At 45.6% G+C, this 17,326-nt stretch overlaps 1 protein-coding gene across 5 annotated transcripts in view; it reads right to left on the bottom strand.

The window, feature by feature from the left end:
- The window catches only part of Sort1 (sortilin 1), an 84,868-nt gene that overhangs the window by 43,227 nt on the left and 24,315 nt on the right, over nucleotides 1–17,326 (bottom strand). For all 5 annotated transcript variants that reach the window (XM_076574819.1, XM_076574820.1, XM_076574821.1 and 2 more), the window contains exons 2-3: nucleotides 11,229–11,288; nucleotides 9,276–9,349 (exon numbers count right to left, since the gene is read on the bottom strand). In XM_076574819.1, coding sequence (XP_076430934.1) covers nucleotides 9,276–9,349; nucleotides 11,229–11,288 — 134 coding nt within the window. The remainder of the gene's footprint in view (nucleotides 1–9,275; nucleotides 9,350–11,228; nucleotides 11,289–17,326) is intronic.

The following is a 17,326-nucleotide window of genomic DNA, read 5'->3' as shown; positions in this document are numbered from 1 at the left end:
CGGGTTTACAAATCTTCCTTCCTTCCTTACATCCCCAGGGAAGCTTCACAAACCCGCTGGCGTGGTTGTTTGCTTTTTAAGAACTTGGTGCGATGAACGCATCCCTGCCCTCCAGAAAAAAAAGTGAGTGAAACAAACAAACAAACAAACAAAAAAATCCATGACAACCCTCCACTACTTCAGCGGGTCAAGCAAGTGGAGAAAATGGACTAGAGCTAACCATTGGGAGTTAAGTGGGGTTCTGTCAGTATATTATACGCATCAGCATGAATGGGAAATTAACAAAACATCCTGAAAAAGAAATTTATTTCTCAAACTCCATATGACAATATAATTATAAATAGTAATCAAATGATTGCTAACCATGAAAACCCTGTAAAAACCATCTGCTTTAGAAATAAGTCTTCTTAATAACAATTCCAGCCACATCTTCTGGTTGCCAAAAATAAGTGATCATTTTAGTCTATGCCTGTGGTGTGAACATGGGCACTAATGGTTTCAGCTCAAGACATTGCCAAGCACAAATGTGTGTAGAACAGAATTTGGCTAAGTCACTTGGTTATGATAGAATACCATATTCTGGAGGCCGCGAAACCCAAGTCAGGGCACTGAGAGACTCCATGTCTGCTGAGGCCCAGTTCCTACCAGCTTTTATTTATTTGTTTATTTGTTTGTTTTTTTTTAAATTGGGGTCTTGCTATGTAGCCCACCAATCCTATCAGTAAGGACCTTGCTCTCATGTCCGAATCACCTACCTACCTAGGGTCCCTCCTCGTACAGTTCAGGAGCTCCTGCTTAAGGAATGGTGCCACTCAGGGTGGGCTGGATCTTCTCACATCAACTAACCACCAAGAATATCCCCCACAGGCCTGCCAAGGGCAAACTTGACGTAGACAACTTTTTTTGGTTTGTTTGTTGTTTTGTTTTTTCGAGACAAGATTTCTCTGTGTAGCTTAGGATCCTGTCCTGGAACTCGCTCTGTAAACCAGGCTAGCCTCGAACTCACAGAGATCTGCCTGCTTCTGTCTCCCAAGTACTGGGATTAAAGGTAAGTGTCACCAGACCCAGTCTAGACAACTCTTTAATTAAGACTTCCCTCTTGCTGGGCATGCCTTTATTCTAGCACTCAGGAGGCAGAGGCAGTCAAATCTCTGCAAGTTTGAGGCCAGCCTGGTCTACATAACAAGTTCTAGGCCAGCCAGAGCTACACAGTGAGACCTTCTCTCAAAATAAGTAAATACACAGACTTTCCTCTCGGGTCATTCTATTGTATCAGGCTGACGATTTAATATGATCACAAATATCATCTAAATCAGATATGGGTGAGGCCTAAGGTACAGTGCACCTGCAGCAAACCTCTCTCTAGCCAAGAGATGAACCAAGCCTTGTGCTTTCAATGTATAAGGGCTCTGAGTAGCCTGCACCCACCACAGCTTCAGGTGGAAGACATCTGGTCCACTAAGTCTGTGATAAATACCCCTCCTCCCCCCAATTTTGAACCCGAGGAAACAATCTTGATGATCTCTGAACTGCTTCCTCCTGGTCTTGCAGAATAGTCTGCATTAGCTGAACAACTCTAGTCCTATCCTATCAAATTCAACAAGTCCAGCGGCCTTCCTTCATCCCTTCCCATTTGTCAGTTTTCCTGCGGTGGTTAATTAAACTCTCGCTTCACATGCATATTAATCCCCTTCATTAAATGGCCTCTTCATGTTTACAATTTTTGGAGTATGTGTGTTACAGCTCTGGACGGAAAGGTATCCTGGCCGTCAGACGCCTGGCTATACCTACAGCTCTGTTCTGGTGGGGCCCCCTTCACCTCCCTCCACACACACCCCCTACTTCCAAACACCCCCTCCCCAAGAAATGTAGCAATGCAGTCCGGCTGGTGAAAATTGTTACTTTTCTGCTCTGCTCCACTCGGACAAAAGAAGGTTTTCATCCAAAACTCACTCAAGAGATTTACTGGGAGGGAAGAATCCAGGAGGGTGGCTTTTCTGCTGGGGTGGAAAGGGCAGCTCCCAACTGGACAGCTACATGGTTTATGTGGGGCTTCTTAGGGGCAGTTTTTCCAGGGTTAAGATTTTCAGGGTGGGAATTGTTCGAATTTCAATCCCTGAGTTTGGACAAACTCAGAGACTGGCTGGATTTTGTGCTCAGGGATTGGTTGGTTTTCATAAGTTAGTCAGGGGCAGAGTGTGTTTCTTTGGGAAAGTGTATTTCTCTCACCGGCTTTGGTTTTAGGGTAAGAGTGTGTTTCATTGGCCCTTTTACACTACACTACGGATGGACTGAGGATTTTCTGCTTAAATTCTTAATCCTTAAATTCTGCTTCCTTTCTTCTTAACAATTCTGTCTTAAGTCATTTCTCTCTCTTTGCATCTTACTATCAGCTGTCAGGAAGCCAAGCTGCAACTTCAACACCTGGCTTAGAAATGCTTCAGCTGCATTTCCAATCTCATTCTCGCTAGTAACTTCCATCATCGGCATTAACAATACCTCATGAACACAGCTCAGCCAAGTCTTTGCCACTGCAGAAGACAGCCTTTCCTTTTCCACTGTCCATAATGCATGCCTCGTTTCTGACACCTGATCACAGTGGCTTTTCATCCATGTTTTAACAACATCCAGTCATGAGTCTAGAAGCATTCTAGAACATTAACGTTCCTTATTTTCTTTCTGGATCTTCAATAGAATCACTTAAGAAATTGTACTCACAGCAATCCAGGCTTGCCCAGAACATACCTCAAACTTTTTCGACCTCTATCCAGTCTACCTCTTTTACTCATTTTCCTATGATTAAATCACTACAACAGATCCTAACATGAAAGCAATAAGGCTGATGACTAATTAAAAAAATAATTAGTTTTGTAGTTTTCACTAATGTTTATATGGTTGGTTTTCATTTCTCACACATCATTTGCAAATTGCCTATTTACTTGAATTTATTTGTAATTTCAAATTCAGTACTCACGGTACTTTTGTGGCTCTCTGCAGACACTTATAAGAAAACAAAACACAGCAAACCCACCCTGGTCATTTGTTTCCAGCTGAGATTAAACAACATGATATTTGGACAAAGAATGGAGCTCAATCAATGATAGAGTGCTTGCCTAGGTGTGTAAAGTGCCCCCCAAAACATCACCACCCCAACAAGATACCGCTCTGCCTTGTGGTGTCTACTTTCTCACTATAAACAAGGAACCTTTTCGTGCCAACGTGTTCCGTTTTTGTACTTTTTTGCTGTTGCTCTCTCTGTGTGTTGTGGATGTACTGTTACACCTAAACACAAAGAATCTTAGATACGTCCCCCGCAGGCAACATGGGTGGTAGGTAAACTTCATTTGAGTAAGAGTTAGAGTGCTATTGGCCATAAATTCAAATTTAATGAAGCAACAACGCACTTTAAATTATATATTTTTAAATATAAACACAGTGAAGTAAGGTTATGTGTTGATCAGTTGGTGAATATTATGAACAGATATTTGCAGAAAACTCACTATGTATCTCCTGTAGGAGCAATGACTCAGCATTTGCTGGGTCAGCTTTTATTTTTGTTTGGTTTTACCCCCCTCCCCTTTGAGATGGGGTCTCACTACAGAGTGCTGGCTGACCTCAGCCTTGCTCTGTAGACCAGGTTTGGCTCATACTCACAGAGATCCACCTGCCTGTGCCTCCTGAGAACTGGTATCCAAGGTGCGTGCCACTACACTCAACTGATTCAGCATTTGTGACAATTTAAAAAACCTAACTGTCACAACCATCTGAACCAATTACATTGAAATTTTCAGTTAAAATATCAGCCAGGAGAATGTGGCTCATTAAAATGTGTCAAAGGAACTGTGGACCTGAAAGAGAAGCCAGGTAAAAATGGCAGAATTTGAATTCATACTAAACCTAACTCCCCCTATTCTAATCTATTTTCTGACTGTGTGATGCTGCTTTATGTTTTTGTTTTTAATACTTTGTTGTGCTTTATAATTATCGGGAAAATATGTGTCTTATGGGAATCATAAAAATATGATGCAAAAATAGAGTAAGGCACAGAAAATAAAACCATAGAACTGTTAAGATAAAAGGAAGCTGAGTATCTGGGACCTTTATTTTCCTTTGATTGAAAATTCTTGACTATATAAAATTGTGTTAAAAGCAATAGGCCATTATGTATTTTCATGAACTTTCCATCCATGTGTTGACATGTGTACATGTATATACATAGACATGTTTGTTGCTTGTGACAGCGTCCCCTTTAGGCTGGCACAGAAGAGTTTCCTTGTCCTCCATCTCCTCTGGCTATTCCCGTCTTCCCCCGCCCTCTTCCACAATGGCACCTGTACGGTGGGGGGAGGGGGTGTGACGGAGATGTCCCACTTAGGGCTGAGCTCGTCATCGTCTCTTACTGCACTGTGACCAGTTGTAGGTCTCTCTATTAACTGCCATCGAATTAACTGCAAAAGGAAGCAGCTCTGACGCAGTCTGGGAGATGCACGAATCTATGGGCTTAATAGTAAGTCACTAGGAATCGGCTTAAGTCCATTTAGCAGACTGATAGTAGTAGGTTCTCCCCTAGGGCCTACAACCTATCTTGCTGAAAGTTCTAGGCACCAATAACAGTGCAGGTGTGTGGTGTGGGTTCCATCTTGAGGAGTGGGCTTCAAATCCAACTGGAAGCTGGTTGGTTCCTTCTGTGACATTGCCGCCACTGTTGTACCAGTGGTCATTATTGTAGCGTGCAGCGTTCACCACTGATTAAGACCGATACCTGCTTTTCTCCTCTGGTAGCACGCATAGCACCTCCCAGCTCTATAAAAGCTGCCTGAGAGATGAAGTTTCCAGGTCAAGACCAGCTTGATCTCTCCAGGTTTTATGACTCAAGCATGTGGTACCTTTAGCAATAGGATCTTGCTATAAAGTTTTGGAGGGTAACCAAGAGAAATGGCAATGTGCTCGAATTTGAGGTAGCCTATATATTTCAGGAAGCTTCTGTGGTAGTAGTTTTCATATGACTTTCTCAAAAGATTGTTAGTGTTAGTTATTCCTCCTTGTAGTCCTCTTCTACCTCCATCCTATACATTCCCCATTTAACCCTTCCTGCTCCAACTTTCCCTGTTCTATCACTGGGTTCTCTCTTTCATCCCGGAAAGCCTCCCCGCTCCCCATGGCCCTTACTAATTTCCTGACTTCTGTGGATATTCCTAATGAAACAAACCTATCTGAAGATTCAAAGCTAACATTCACACATGAGAGAAAACATGCAACATTTGAGTCTGGGTTACCTTGCTCAGAATAATTGTTTTCATCTCCAGCCATTTACCTTCACACTTAATAATTTTATTTTTCCTAGCAGCTGAATACTATTCCATTATGTAAATGTATGACATTTTTATTCCTCTACTGACAGATATATAGGCCGTTTCCATTTCTTGCCTGTTGTGATTGTAGCAGTGATTGTGGGAGCCCGTTCTCGGGTTCCTTGTGGCTTTACCCAGCAGGTCCGCATAAAGAGGATGATTAGGACCACGGGCCTGAGTGCAGGTGTCTGAGATGATCTGCACTTGGCTGTGCTGGGGGAGGGTCTTTTGCTCCACCCCTTGGCGTCTCTATAAAAACCCTGGGGCAGAGACAGTCAGGGCCCGTTGGAAAAGGTTCCAGGCCCTCTTGAGGCTATCCTTTATTTCCTATCTGTTTATCTCCGCAATATAAATCCTTCTGTCCAATATTTCCTGCTGTTCACACTCAAGAAAACTCTGGGGAGCTGTGGGGTTGGTGGGTGAACGCCCCACAAGCGATGAATGTGAAAGAGAATGCTAGCTGCACATCTGAACTCAACGGTAGTTGTGACAATTTGCACAGACCTGTGACAGCTCAAGACAGACAAACCCCAAGCCAGAGGGTGGTGGTGGTGGTGAAACCCCATCCCTAGCTGAGGCGCTATTGGGAACTGATAGCTGCTGAAAGAGAGGAAGCTAATTTTCTTTCTTTCTTCCTTTCTTTCTTCCTTCCTTCCTTCCTTCCTTCCTTCCTTCCTTCCTTCCTTCCTTTCTTTCTTTCTTTCTTTCTTTCTTTCTTTCTTTCTTGAGGACACAAAGTTGGGTGGGTATGGAATGGGATCATGGATCTGGAAGGAGTTCAGGGAGGGGAGTGAATATGTTCAAAATACAATGTATGAAACTCTCAAGGAATTAACAAAAATACTTTTTAAAAGGCTGGCACATGGGACTGGAGAGATGATTCAGTGCTCTTCTAACTTATGATTGGCCTATTCTATTCCTTCACGAATTCCTTCTCTGCTCTTCTTTCTCTAACATTATGGAGGCAGCAGAGACAACTTCCTTGTGTTCTGGTAAGCCTTCGAGCCTAACTCTACCCAGCAGGAGGCACACATTTACCTATTACTATCCTGTAATTTGCATACCAAAGGAAACTTCCCTAACAAAGGCAATACGATAAACTATGGTCATCAAAGCTGTGGAAAAACCAAGGAGTCGCTGGAGTGGATTCTGCCAGCTCTGGTTTTATTTGTGATTGGGCAACCAAACCATATTCAGAACCCCTTCTGAGTAAAGGGCCCCTCCCTTTTCCATTTCTGAAGCAACAGGTGCCCTTTGACTGGTGTGTCAACAAGAGTCATTTCAGGTCAGGCCAGGCCAGCCCAGTGGGAGAGGCAACGGGGCATATTTATGGTTTCCCTAAACTCCGGGAGAGGGGACAGAATCCGACTTCACTGCACAGCGAGGAGAGATAATGAATGTTCACAGTGACTGGTAGAGACCATGGCAGCAATAGTGAGGTGCCAAGAAGAAAAAGAGCCTTGGTCACATGACACCGTATCACAGCCGAGCAGGACTGCTCTCTAGTAAGGGGTGTGTTAGCAAAGCGGGGTTTCAGGGTGAAAGGCTCAGGCAGCCTGTGGGCGGTATTTAAACAGTGACTGGGGCCCTGTAAGCACCTCACTGACAAGGAAGAGGATCAGCTTCACTGCTGGAATTCATTAGCTCCAATTCCGGCCACACGGCTCACAAGCAATGTAGTAGACAAACACAAACACAAACAAAAGAGAAGAATTCGTAAGGCATGAAGGAAACACTGGCTGAAGCGTTACGTATGGAAGACAGCCCAACACAGAGAGGGGGGAGCTTAATACAAAGCCTTCAAAATAGGAGGCCGTCAATGATCGGAGAAGAGGTTTCCATTTGCTACTAAAGGATGAACTGGAAATGAGCATTCCTGCCACACAAAAGGGAGACGCAGCATAGAAACAGTAGTTTCAGTGAGAAAAAAAAATGGCTACATCCTAACTGTCCAACAGAGTATCGATTAAGTAAACTATCAGTCCCACAAAAAGCGAGGGTGACTAGTACAGGAGACCTATGGGCAGGGACTAATGGGGATGGGAAGTCTGTGAAGCCGAGGCTTAGGAACACGGACCTGCTGGCAGGGGCTTCGGCATTAGCAGAGTAATGGAGGAATGGGGGGGGCGGGCAGACCATCACTCTGTACTGTCACGGAAGGTCTTCCATTCACTCTGACAACTAGTGCAGCCCAGTGGCCGGCCACCTGCCACCCGTGGTCACTAGCCCAAGCTCTCTCACTTCATGCGGAGCATTCCAGAGTCCTCAGCGCCCCCCCCCCCAGGTGAGCACCAGCATCACACTCCTTAACAGATGACGGAAAGGTCTTAGGGGGTCACGTGACGTGCCAATGACGGTGTGGAGAGTCAACCCCCGCCTGCTTGCCAACTAAAACTCGGCAGCCTTTTGCTTTTCTATGTTGCTTCCCAGGACAACAGAGCTGCACGACAGATCCAGGCCAGAAGGAGAAAGTCAGGATAATCAACTGTAAATAAAGGAAGACGGCACTCTGCTGCGGTCAGCCGTTCTTCCCTCTAGATGTCCAAGTGCATTACACTATGATGCTATCACTTCTAGAGCGGAAGATGAGCTGAGGAGGGACGCTGTACGTGGGGAGACTCCATCGTCGTGAGGATTCTTAAATGCTAGAAACGCTAATGAAACCAACGTACAAAATTTTAAATATACCTTCTCCTCTCCAAACAGGGGACTTTGCCTCTATCTATAATTATTTAGCTTCTGCTCTAATTACAGAAACAAAGGCACCTGCTGTGGGCCTTTTTTTTTTAAACACCCAGATTCTACAGTATACTGCCAATCTATAAGAAACAAACAAAAATTCTCAGTATAAAATCTCCACGGAAGTCAAAGCATTCATTCATTCATTCATTCATTCATTCCCTAACACTTATGCCTGCCTACCACGTGTTAGTAACTTGGCCAGAGAGTTTCTGGTTAATGCAGTGCCCAACCTTCATGGAGCTTTTGGCAATTCTAAGATGTGACTTCTTCTGGGCTTAAAGGAGTATTTGCTTATTTTAAGTCAACATTGCCGTGCTGAATAGAAAGCTCTGGCTCCAGGCCCCTGGGCAGATGTCAAAGGTCACACCTGCTGGGAGAGGGAAGTTGGGTTGATGCATTTCAGACTTTCAACATCAGTTCCCTGCACCTGGGCCAAGACCAGCTGTGAAACAATCCAGTGAAGAAACCTTAGAACCTAGCAGGGCTCCCCGAGGCTTCTGGCTCTTGTGTTTCTGCAATGGCTGCTGGGACTTTGTGATTCACTTAGGTTCCTTAGGAGGAGACACACATGGTAAAGACCATAATCGCTTACTTTGGAGCGTTAGCTGCTCTCGATCCTGCTGAGACAAAGAGTCTACTATTTAAGCTGCAGGAGATGTACGGATGTCACAGACACGTTTCCACCCTCGTCTAGTGTGAACTGTAGTAACTGAGGTAGACTGGGGTAGGGTGATGTAAGCAGCTCCTTCTTGTGCAGAAATGATCGCCCACCATCTTATATACATCTGAACAACCTGTTTAGACTTCCAAACATTAGATAAAGACTTGCTTGGAAGAGATATTAAGAAAATCTATTCATAACATATAGATGCAGAAAATCCACACTGCCTTCCTGCCAGTAAGAATCCATGAGATTAAGATGGGCGCATAGGTCTGCAAGCGCTCCCTGGAGCTTGCGGTATTCCAGCCCTCTGGCAGGCCAATTCCATTTCCTTCAAGCTAAATTCCTTCTCATTTCCTTTAGGTTGCCAAGTTGTCATCCAATCGTGGGCTGAGCAACCCAGTCTGCTGGAATTTTAAGATCGAAATTAACTGTTGAACCACTGTGACCAGAAACGGTGGAACCCCCGACCCCAGTGGGTTCCTTGGCCACATGTCCCTGAGATGAGTTATCCATCTCACCTTCGATATAACTTGGACTGTCCAAAACTCACAATCACCAGTGGCACTTGGAAAGTAGTCAGGACAAGAATAACCTGGAGAGGGACAAAAGCATTCTGTCAGTAAGAAATGAAAGACACAGCAACCACATGCTGATCGATGTCAACACTGAACTGCACTTCCAGGACTGATAACAGTCCTGCTTTCTAGAAGCCTGTGATGCAACACATCTAAAAACCAGGAAGGACCCAGGGACAAGGAACGTGAGGTCCCCACCTCATTGCATTGCCTACCCTTGAAGCAGTGAGTCAGGGATGCTCAAATACACATACTACAGGAAGGTTTATCTAATTTGTATCTATATAATCATAAAATGCTCTCTCTCTTCTGCCCCTGGAGGTTAGCACAGGGTGGGTGTCTCCCATGGGCCACCATATCACATATATCTATGTGTCTGTTCCTCCAGGTTGCTAGTTCTCCATGGAATTCATTTTGTATGTAATTATTTTTCTATGCAAAAACATGCATGAGAAACAACTTGCTTTGCTTATGTGTGTATGTAGAGGGTTTATGTGTCTGTCCATGTTCACGTATGTCTGTAGAGGCAACAGATCAACGAGGGTATCCTCTTCCGTTGCTCTCCACATGATTTTGTGAGACAAGTTTTCTCACTGTACCTGGCCCTGCCTGACTAGACAACATGAGCTGGCCATCGAGTTCTGGGGGTCCTCCTGCCTCTGCCTCACCGAGTAGGATTATACGTGTGTGCTACCACATCCAGCTGTTTGTTTTCAATTTTTATTTAAATTATGTGTCTGTGTACCTATGTGGGGGTATTTGTACACAGACATCCTCAGAGGCATTGACCCTCCTGGAGCTGGGGTCCCAGGTATGGTTGTGAACCTGCTGACATGGGTGTTAGGGACAGGAAGCAGGTCCTCTGCAAGAGCACCGTGTGCCCCTAACTGCTGGGCCATCTCTCCAAGCCATGTGCATTTTCCCCATGGGTGCTGGGACCCAAACTCAGGTCCTTAGGCTTGCACGGCACACACTTTACTCACTGAGAATCTCTTCAGCCACGACAACTTGCTGTCCAAAACCAGAGTTGTACTTTCATGGTTTTTTGGTATTGTTATTGTGTGCCTCACACTAATGTAGTCATTGCTACTTAACACCCCCTCCCACCCCACCCCGCCCCCACTTTTATCAAGCAAGATAATGGAGCCAGTGATACCAAGCTCTGACTGAAGACCCAAGGTCCATGCATCCACATCCTCCACATAGAGACCAGCAAGCAGTACATTTATTTTTTTAAAGATAGCCCAGGCTTGCCTTGAACTCAAGATCCTCCTGCCTCAGCCTCCCAAGTACTGGGTCACAGGCAGGCGCACCAACAGTATACCTATTTTCTGTGAGGACAGGGACAACAGGTAGAGTTGACATGGGCCCACAGACACCACAGTCCTTCCATACAACTGTGGAAAGGGACAGGAAAAATACAGACTAGCGGGAAAATGCCAAGATGCACTGCGCCTCCTTTTCTGCTTCTACACAGAGGCTTCTTGAGCAGTTCCCTGCTTCCTCTTGTTCATCTTGATGCTGAGGGGCCCAAGGACAGAAGGTGTCTGTTTTCCTGCTATGGACCAGTGAGCATCTCCTTAGCCCTGACAACTGCCTTCCCACACCAGAGTGTGCTTCCATAGTTTTCTGGTATTGTTGTCAGGTCCCCTGCACTAATGTAGGCATTCATTAATTAGTTAATTGATACCTACCCCCCACTGCCCTTATCAAGCAGGATAACAGTAGTCTTAAGACTGCTTTCAACTGGTTCCCAACTATAATTTCCTGAAAGGTTGTCCTGAAACACACATTTTCTGTGACTCAGGTTGAAGCCACGTCCAGAAAGTATTTAGTGTGCACCTGCCCCAAACGACATGATCTTGGTGGACTGAAAGAGTTGAGAACGTCACTTACCCCAGTGCTGTCTCCAACCCAGGACAAGGACACTGAGCCACTGAGGTCATCAAAGACATGCTATTCGGGAAAAGGAAACGAAATGCATTTAGAAATGTCATCCACTCCCTTCAGTCCTTGGTTTCCTCACATATTCAGAGCTTTATTACCGTTTTACATTTGTTATTCTGAGAATGCCGTTCATGAGTACTGTATTTACATAATTTCCATCATACTCTCCCGTCTCCAACTCTTCCCGTTGCCCTTACCCCCTCTTAATGTCATAGCCACACGTGTGCGTGCGTGCGTGCGTGCGTGCGTGCGTGTGTGTGTGTGTGTGTGCTCGCGTGCGCGCATGCGTGTGCGTCCTGCTGAATCCATTTAGTGTTGCTCAATAATGAGCACGGAGTTCCCACCCCATGCCACATCTATAACACAGCCCCCACACCTAAGGCTCAGGGCACATCATGGAAGAGAGAGCGGAACCATGGAAAGAGCCAGAGGCTTAGGAGAGTTGCTACAAGGACAAGGAGTTGCTGCCATGAAATCTTAACAGTATGTCCACCTAAACAAGAGCTCCACAATGACAACACTGGTTGAAATCTCAGAAGGCTCCATCCCTAGAGGAAGAGCTACCGGCAATTGGTGGCTGCTAAAATAGGCAGAATCTGTCTTCCCCACGGATGAGCTAGCTCTCTGATAGGCCAGCCAATCCTTTATTACTCTTCTGCATAATTAAGTTCATAATTACAAGGGGACACAGATTCCCAGAATAAAATTCGGGAGAGACAGACAGGATTTAGCTACTTCATCCCAGTTGCAGATGACTTAGAAACTTCAATTCTCTCATACAAAGTAAGGCAAGCAGACGAGTTATCTTCGCTGCACCAGACGGGGTGATGGGGAAGTCTGATTGCTTTCTCCAACAGAACTAAACATAAAGAGATAGCAAAGTATTCCTGGGGTGCTTTAAAACAAGAGATCAGAGCCTCCCCTGACACACATAATTGTAACCCAGTAGGCATAACTGAAGCTCTGCTAAGCAGCCCTCTCAGAAGCGCTGAACAGTTCGTGGTCACTCCTCCTGCTTCCAGACGGAACTGCTAAGATGATGGAGGCAGAAGCAAGGAGCAAATGGGTCTGTTTTGTCCGTTTGGTCAACAATAACAGATTAATAATAAACCTTACTAGAGCTGCGGGGGGAGCTGGGAGACAAAACAGGGAAAGACGGTGTATTACATTTAAACTACAGAAACACGTAAAAAGAGCAGCAGCCATCTCCTCTCTGGGATACTTTTCACCCAAATAGTTCCATCTTCTAGTTATAAAATGATAGGTGTTCATCACAGAAAATGTAAACAATATGAGGAAGTACAATAAAGGATATAAAGTCAATTCGTAATTCACCACGCAGAGAGATTCTAGGTTAATGTTTAATCTTCCAGGCTTTATCACTTATTAAACTAATAAAATAATTCAACAGAGGCACTGGTATCATTTGAAAAGACTTCTAAGCGTGCAGAAACGACATGATATATATATGTATGTGTATATAGATACGACAAAAATGAAGGTCCTTCTTTTCCCCTGACACTACCCTCAGCCCCACTCTGAAGCAGCTCAGTATGAATTTCTACAAAGGTTGACAACTGTGCCTTTTCCTTAGGAAGATACATCCACCTCCACCTACACACCCTCAACATGTCCAGCCTTCCCAATGTGAGCCCATTTCCAGCAGAGGGGGAACTTTATGTTTCTTGGTGTTCTCTGTGCACACTCAATAAGCATTTGTTGAAAATGATTATAACATATCCTTCCCAAACCACAACCTCCAGCTCAAAATAGAGCATGCCTATAAACGGTCTGATGCCAGCTACTTGGTCCCTCAAGCCGCCGATCCCAACAGAGGAGCAGGGGAGAAGGGACTCTGAAGGCAAACCGCTTCGCTTATCTCCTAATTTTCTCTGTGGTCCTGACTGGCCTTCTGAGTCCGTCTGTGCTATTTCCCCTCTGGATGGAAAGTGCCTTTGAGGTCAAAGGGCCCCGCTGAACACGCTCCATAAATAGTACTGTGCCGCACACAGGGCCCGCTCAGTAAACGCTGGTTAACTCTCAGATGCTTGGGCTGAGCTAGATGCTGCCGAGGGACAGAAAGCCTATTCATACACAACTTGCTGAGGATCTGGGGAAAAGCAGGGCTGCTAGAGACTGCTGGAACAAGAACCTCACAGAATGACACACCAGTGTGCCTTAAACGTCTCACACAGAGCAAGACCATATGCTCTCTTGGGAGGCAAGAGAGTGCCTGAAACTGCAGCAACAAGTGCTTTGAAGAGAAGCAGGGCTAGCCAGGGCTACCACTTGTACTAGTCATCACTTAAATGGAAGGGTGTTTTTTTGTTTTTGTTTTTGTTTTTGTTTTGTTTTTTCTTTTTTCCACAAGGGAGGTTCTGGTTGCAACAGCTGATTAGAATAAATGAAAACTCCCGGTAACCACTGCACTAGAGTTCTTGGTCGTCTTCATTAGGCCGTAGTATTGTTAGTTTGAAACAGTAAGGACCAGCACTTTGCACTTTTTATACAATACTCTGCACACATGACTCAGTCCGTGAACACACACTGCCCACATCTTCTTACTGCTCAATCTAGGAACAAGGGTTGCTGGATGCCATTGGCAACCTCAGCCTCATCTAAACAACTACAACAGTAATTGACCTAGCTTATTTTAAGAGCTCCCTTGAAAATATAGGGCAGACTTATTAACTGTAATTGTGGTTTTCTGTTACCCTTGACCTTCTGTCCCACCCCTTCCCATGAACTATTTAACATTTGCTTTTGAAAATGTACGAGCTCATCGGACGCTCGTCTACCTACAAAAAGTGTGACTCATCTGTTGTACTGCATACTCTAACAAACTTATTACATTCTGAAATGAAAGGAGAAAAATGCAGTCAGATCCGACAGCATGGCCAGAGCTCAAACTGGGGTGGGGGTGGGGGGGTGTGTGCCACAGGATGCAGATCCAGGAGATTGCAGGCTGTGGTGGCTCCTTGTCAACTTAACACAAATTAGAAACACCTGGGGAGAGCAGACCGTAATGGAGGAATTGCTAGACGGGATTGTCGGGTGGGCAGGACGGTGGGGGCATCTTCTTGATTGGTAATTGACAGACGGAGGAGGACTTGGCTCGCTGTGGGCTACACTACCCCGTGGAGGCGTTCCCCGGTTGTATTAGAAAGGTCGCCGAATGTGGTCTGTTTCAGTTCCTGTCCTCGAGTTCCTGCCCAGTTCTCTCCACCATGGGCTGCAAGATGAGATAAACCCTCTCCTCCCCGGGCTGCTGCTTTGGGTTGTGGTGTTTGTCACAGGGACAGAGAGCCAACTAGTGCTGGCAGCGAGAGTGCAGATCCCATCCCTCTCCTTCACAGGGAGGGAACATGTCAAGGAAAGGCTGGCCAGCCTGGCCCCGTCAGGGAACAAATCACTGCTGTCAGCAAAAGGCCACAGATACTAATCTAAGGTCACAGATACTAATCTAAGCAGTTGTCCTGCGTGTGGGTGTTACGTGTGTGTGTGTGTGTGTGTGTGTGTGTGTGTGTGTGTGTGTGTGTGTGTGTATCTTCATGTGTGTGCACATATGGAGTTCAGAGGCTGACATCAGGGGTCTTTCCCAATCACTCTCCACCTTATTACCCTCACTGCCTTGTCTGTCCTCTCACAGTGACTGAAGCTTATCTGGTACAGAGACGGAACCTCTGCATTTTAACAACTGATATATACAGCAGAGTGTGTGGGAAGTGCTCAATAAATACGGAGTCTATTTTTCTTTCTTTCTTTTTATTTTTATTTGTTTTTGTTTTTTCAAGACAGAGTTTCTCTGTGTAGCCCTGCCTGTCCTGGAATTCTCTCTGTAGACCAGGCTGGCATCGAACTCACAGAGATCCATTTGCTTCTGCCTCCCAAGTGATGGAACTACAGGCGTGCACCACCATGCCCGGCTCTTCTTTTCTTTTCTTTTTTTTAAGATGGGCATCTCACTGTGTAGCTTTGGCTGATCTGGAACTCAATTTGTGAACCAAGATCTTGAATTCATAGAAACCCACCTGCCTCTGCCTTCCTCATCCTGGGATCAAAGGCATGTACCACCATGCCTGGCCAATCCATTTTCTTTAAGAGCCCTTTGAGATGCCCTAAGAAGGAGGAAGAAGTAAAAACTCAAGCCAGATCTATTTAATTTCCCCCCAGTAATCATGAGGATGGGATTTAAGATCTCTGCTCCTAGATGGGGCTTTCTGCTGCTGGCCAAGAGGATGACAGGTGCATGGCCCTCCCACGAAAACCCAGCAGGAACAGTTCCCGTGACAAGTGATGGAGCTGTCACACACCAGGTGAAGGATAATGGTCCATAGAAGGAGACAAACAGAGGCTCCATAAAGTCCACGGCTTACTCTCTGGAACTTCCAGGTCCCTGTGTTAGAAAGGGAACCTATGGTGAACGCAGAGGTCTCCCAAACTGAATAAATGACACGGGTAGCCTGTGGAAACCAGAACACATGTTAGCTGGGCAGTGGTGGCGCACGCCTTTAGTCCCAGCACTCAGGGGCAGGGCTAGATGGATCCCTGTGAGTCTGAGGCCAGCCGGGCTGGAGAGATGGCTCAGAGGTTGTTCTCATGTTCCATCTCATTACTGGCTGTTCTTCCAGAGGTCCTGAGTTCAATTCCCAGCACCCACACGGTGGCTCACAGCCATGTGCAATGAGATCTGGTGCCCTCTTCTGGCCTGCAGGGATACAAGTAAACAGAATACTCTATACATAATAAATACATCTTAAAAAAAAAAAAAAGCCATGTTTCTGTGGGGGAACCAAAGGCCAGAGCTCACAGGGTAGAAGACGAGAGGGGAGATGCACAGAAAGAGAACTCTGGAGGGGCTGGGGCGGTTGACTACATTCACCGAGAGCTTTTCAAATAATAAAAATTGGGAGAGGCCTATGATGACATTCATAGCTTCCCACGAATAGGAAAACTTGCAAGCCAGAATGCTTGCTGTGTTTCATGAGGAGATGACGCCCTCTGCATGATACGATGCAGCTAGAAGCAATCACCGGAGGTCCTTACGCTGCCCAGTGTCCACAACCCTGAGCTGAACACACATCTATTCCCTATGAGTTATCCAGCCGGCCAGCCAGCCACGTCTTTGATGAACTGTACACATACATGTGAGGAGAATACCCAAGAGCAGGGAGTCAGCTGTGAGGCCTGGAGAGGGCAGTATCTGGACCCCACACAGAACCAGCAACAAGTCTTGTTCCTTAAACCACAGAGAAAAACTTCCCATGGCAAGGGGATGGAGCACTTAGAAAACGTTCCTGTAGCATGTAGCAACAACTGTGTCCCAAAACAAAGTTCAGGGACAGCAAATTTACGGGACCACAAGATATCTCAGTCAGCATTTACCACCAAGGATGAGGACCTAAGTTCAATCCCTGGGACCCACATGCTGGGAGGACAGAATGTACTCCCACAAGTTGTCTTCTGATTTCCCTGCATTCATGTGTTAAATATATATTTTTTAATTAAAAAAAGAAAATACAAAAATGCCTAAGTCTTATCAAGATAAAATTCATAATATTCTGGGCTGGAGAGATGGTTCAGTGGTTAAGAGCTTGTACTGTTCTTCCAGAGGACCTGAGTCTGAGTCCAAGCCCTGATATTAGATGGTTTGCAACCACCTATAACTCAAACTCGAGGGAGATTTGATACTGATGGCCTCTGTGGCCACTTACATGCGCGCGCGCGCGCGCGCACACACACACACACACACACACACACACACACACACACACACACACACAGAGAGAGAGAGAGAGAGAGAGAGAGAGAGAGAGAGAGAATTAAAAATTTTAAAAATAAATCTTTAAGCCGGGCGGTGGTGGCGCACGCCTTTAATCCCAGCACTCGGGAGGCAGAGCCAGGCGGATCTCTGTGAGTTCAAGGCCAGCCTGGGCTACCAAGTGAGCTCCAGGAAAGGCGCAAAGCTACACAGAGAAACCCTGTCTCGAAAAACCAAAAAAAAAAAAAAATCTTTAAAAAATATCACAATATCCAAGATCCAATAA

The sequence above is a fragment of the Peromyscus maniculatus genome, chromosome 6, assembly GCF_049852395.1.
Source record: "Peromyscus maniculatus bairdii isolate BWxNUB_F1_BW_parent chromosome 6, HU_Pman_BW_mat_3.1, whole genome shotgun sequence".
Taxonomy (NCBI): domain Eukaryota; kingdom Metazoa; phylum Chordata; class Mammalia; order Rodentia; family Cricetidae; genus Peromyscus; species Peromyscus maniculatus.
This window is presented reverse-complemented; position numbering and strand designations above follow the sequence as displayed.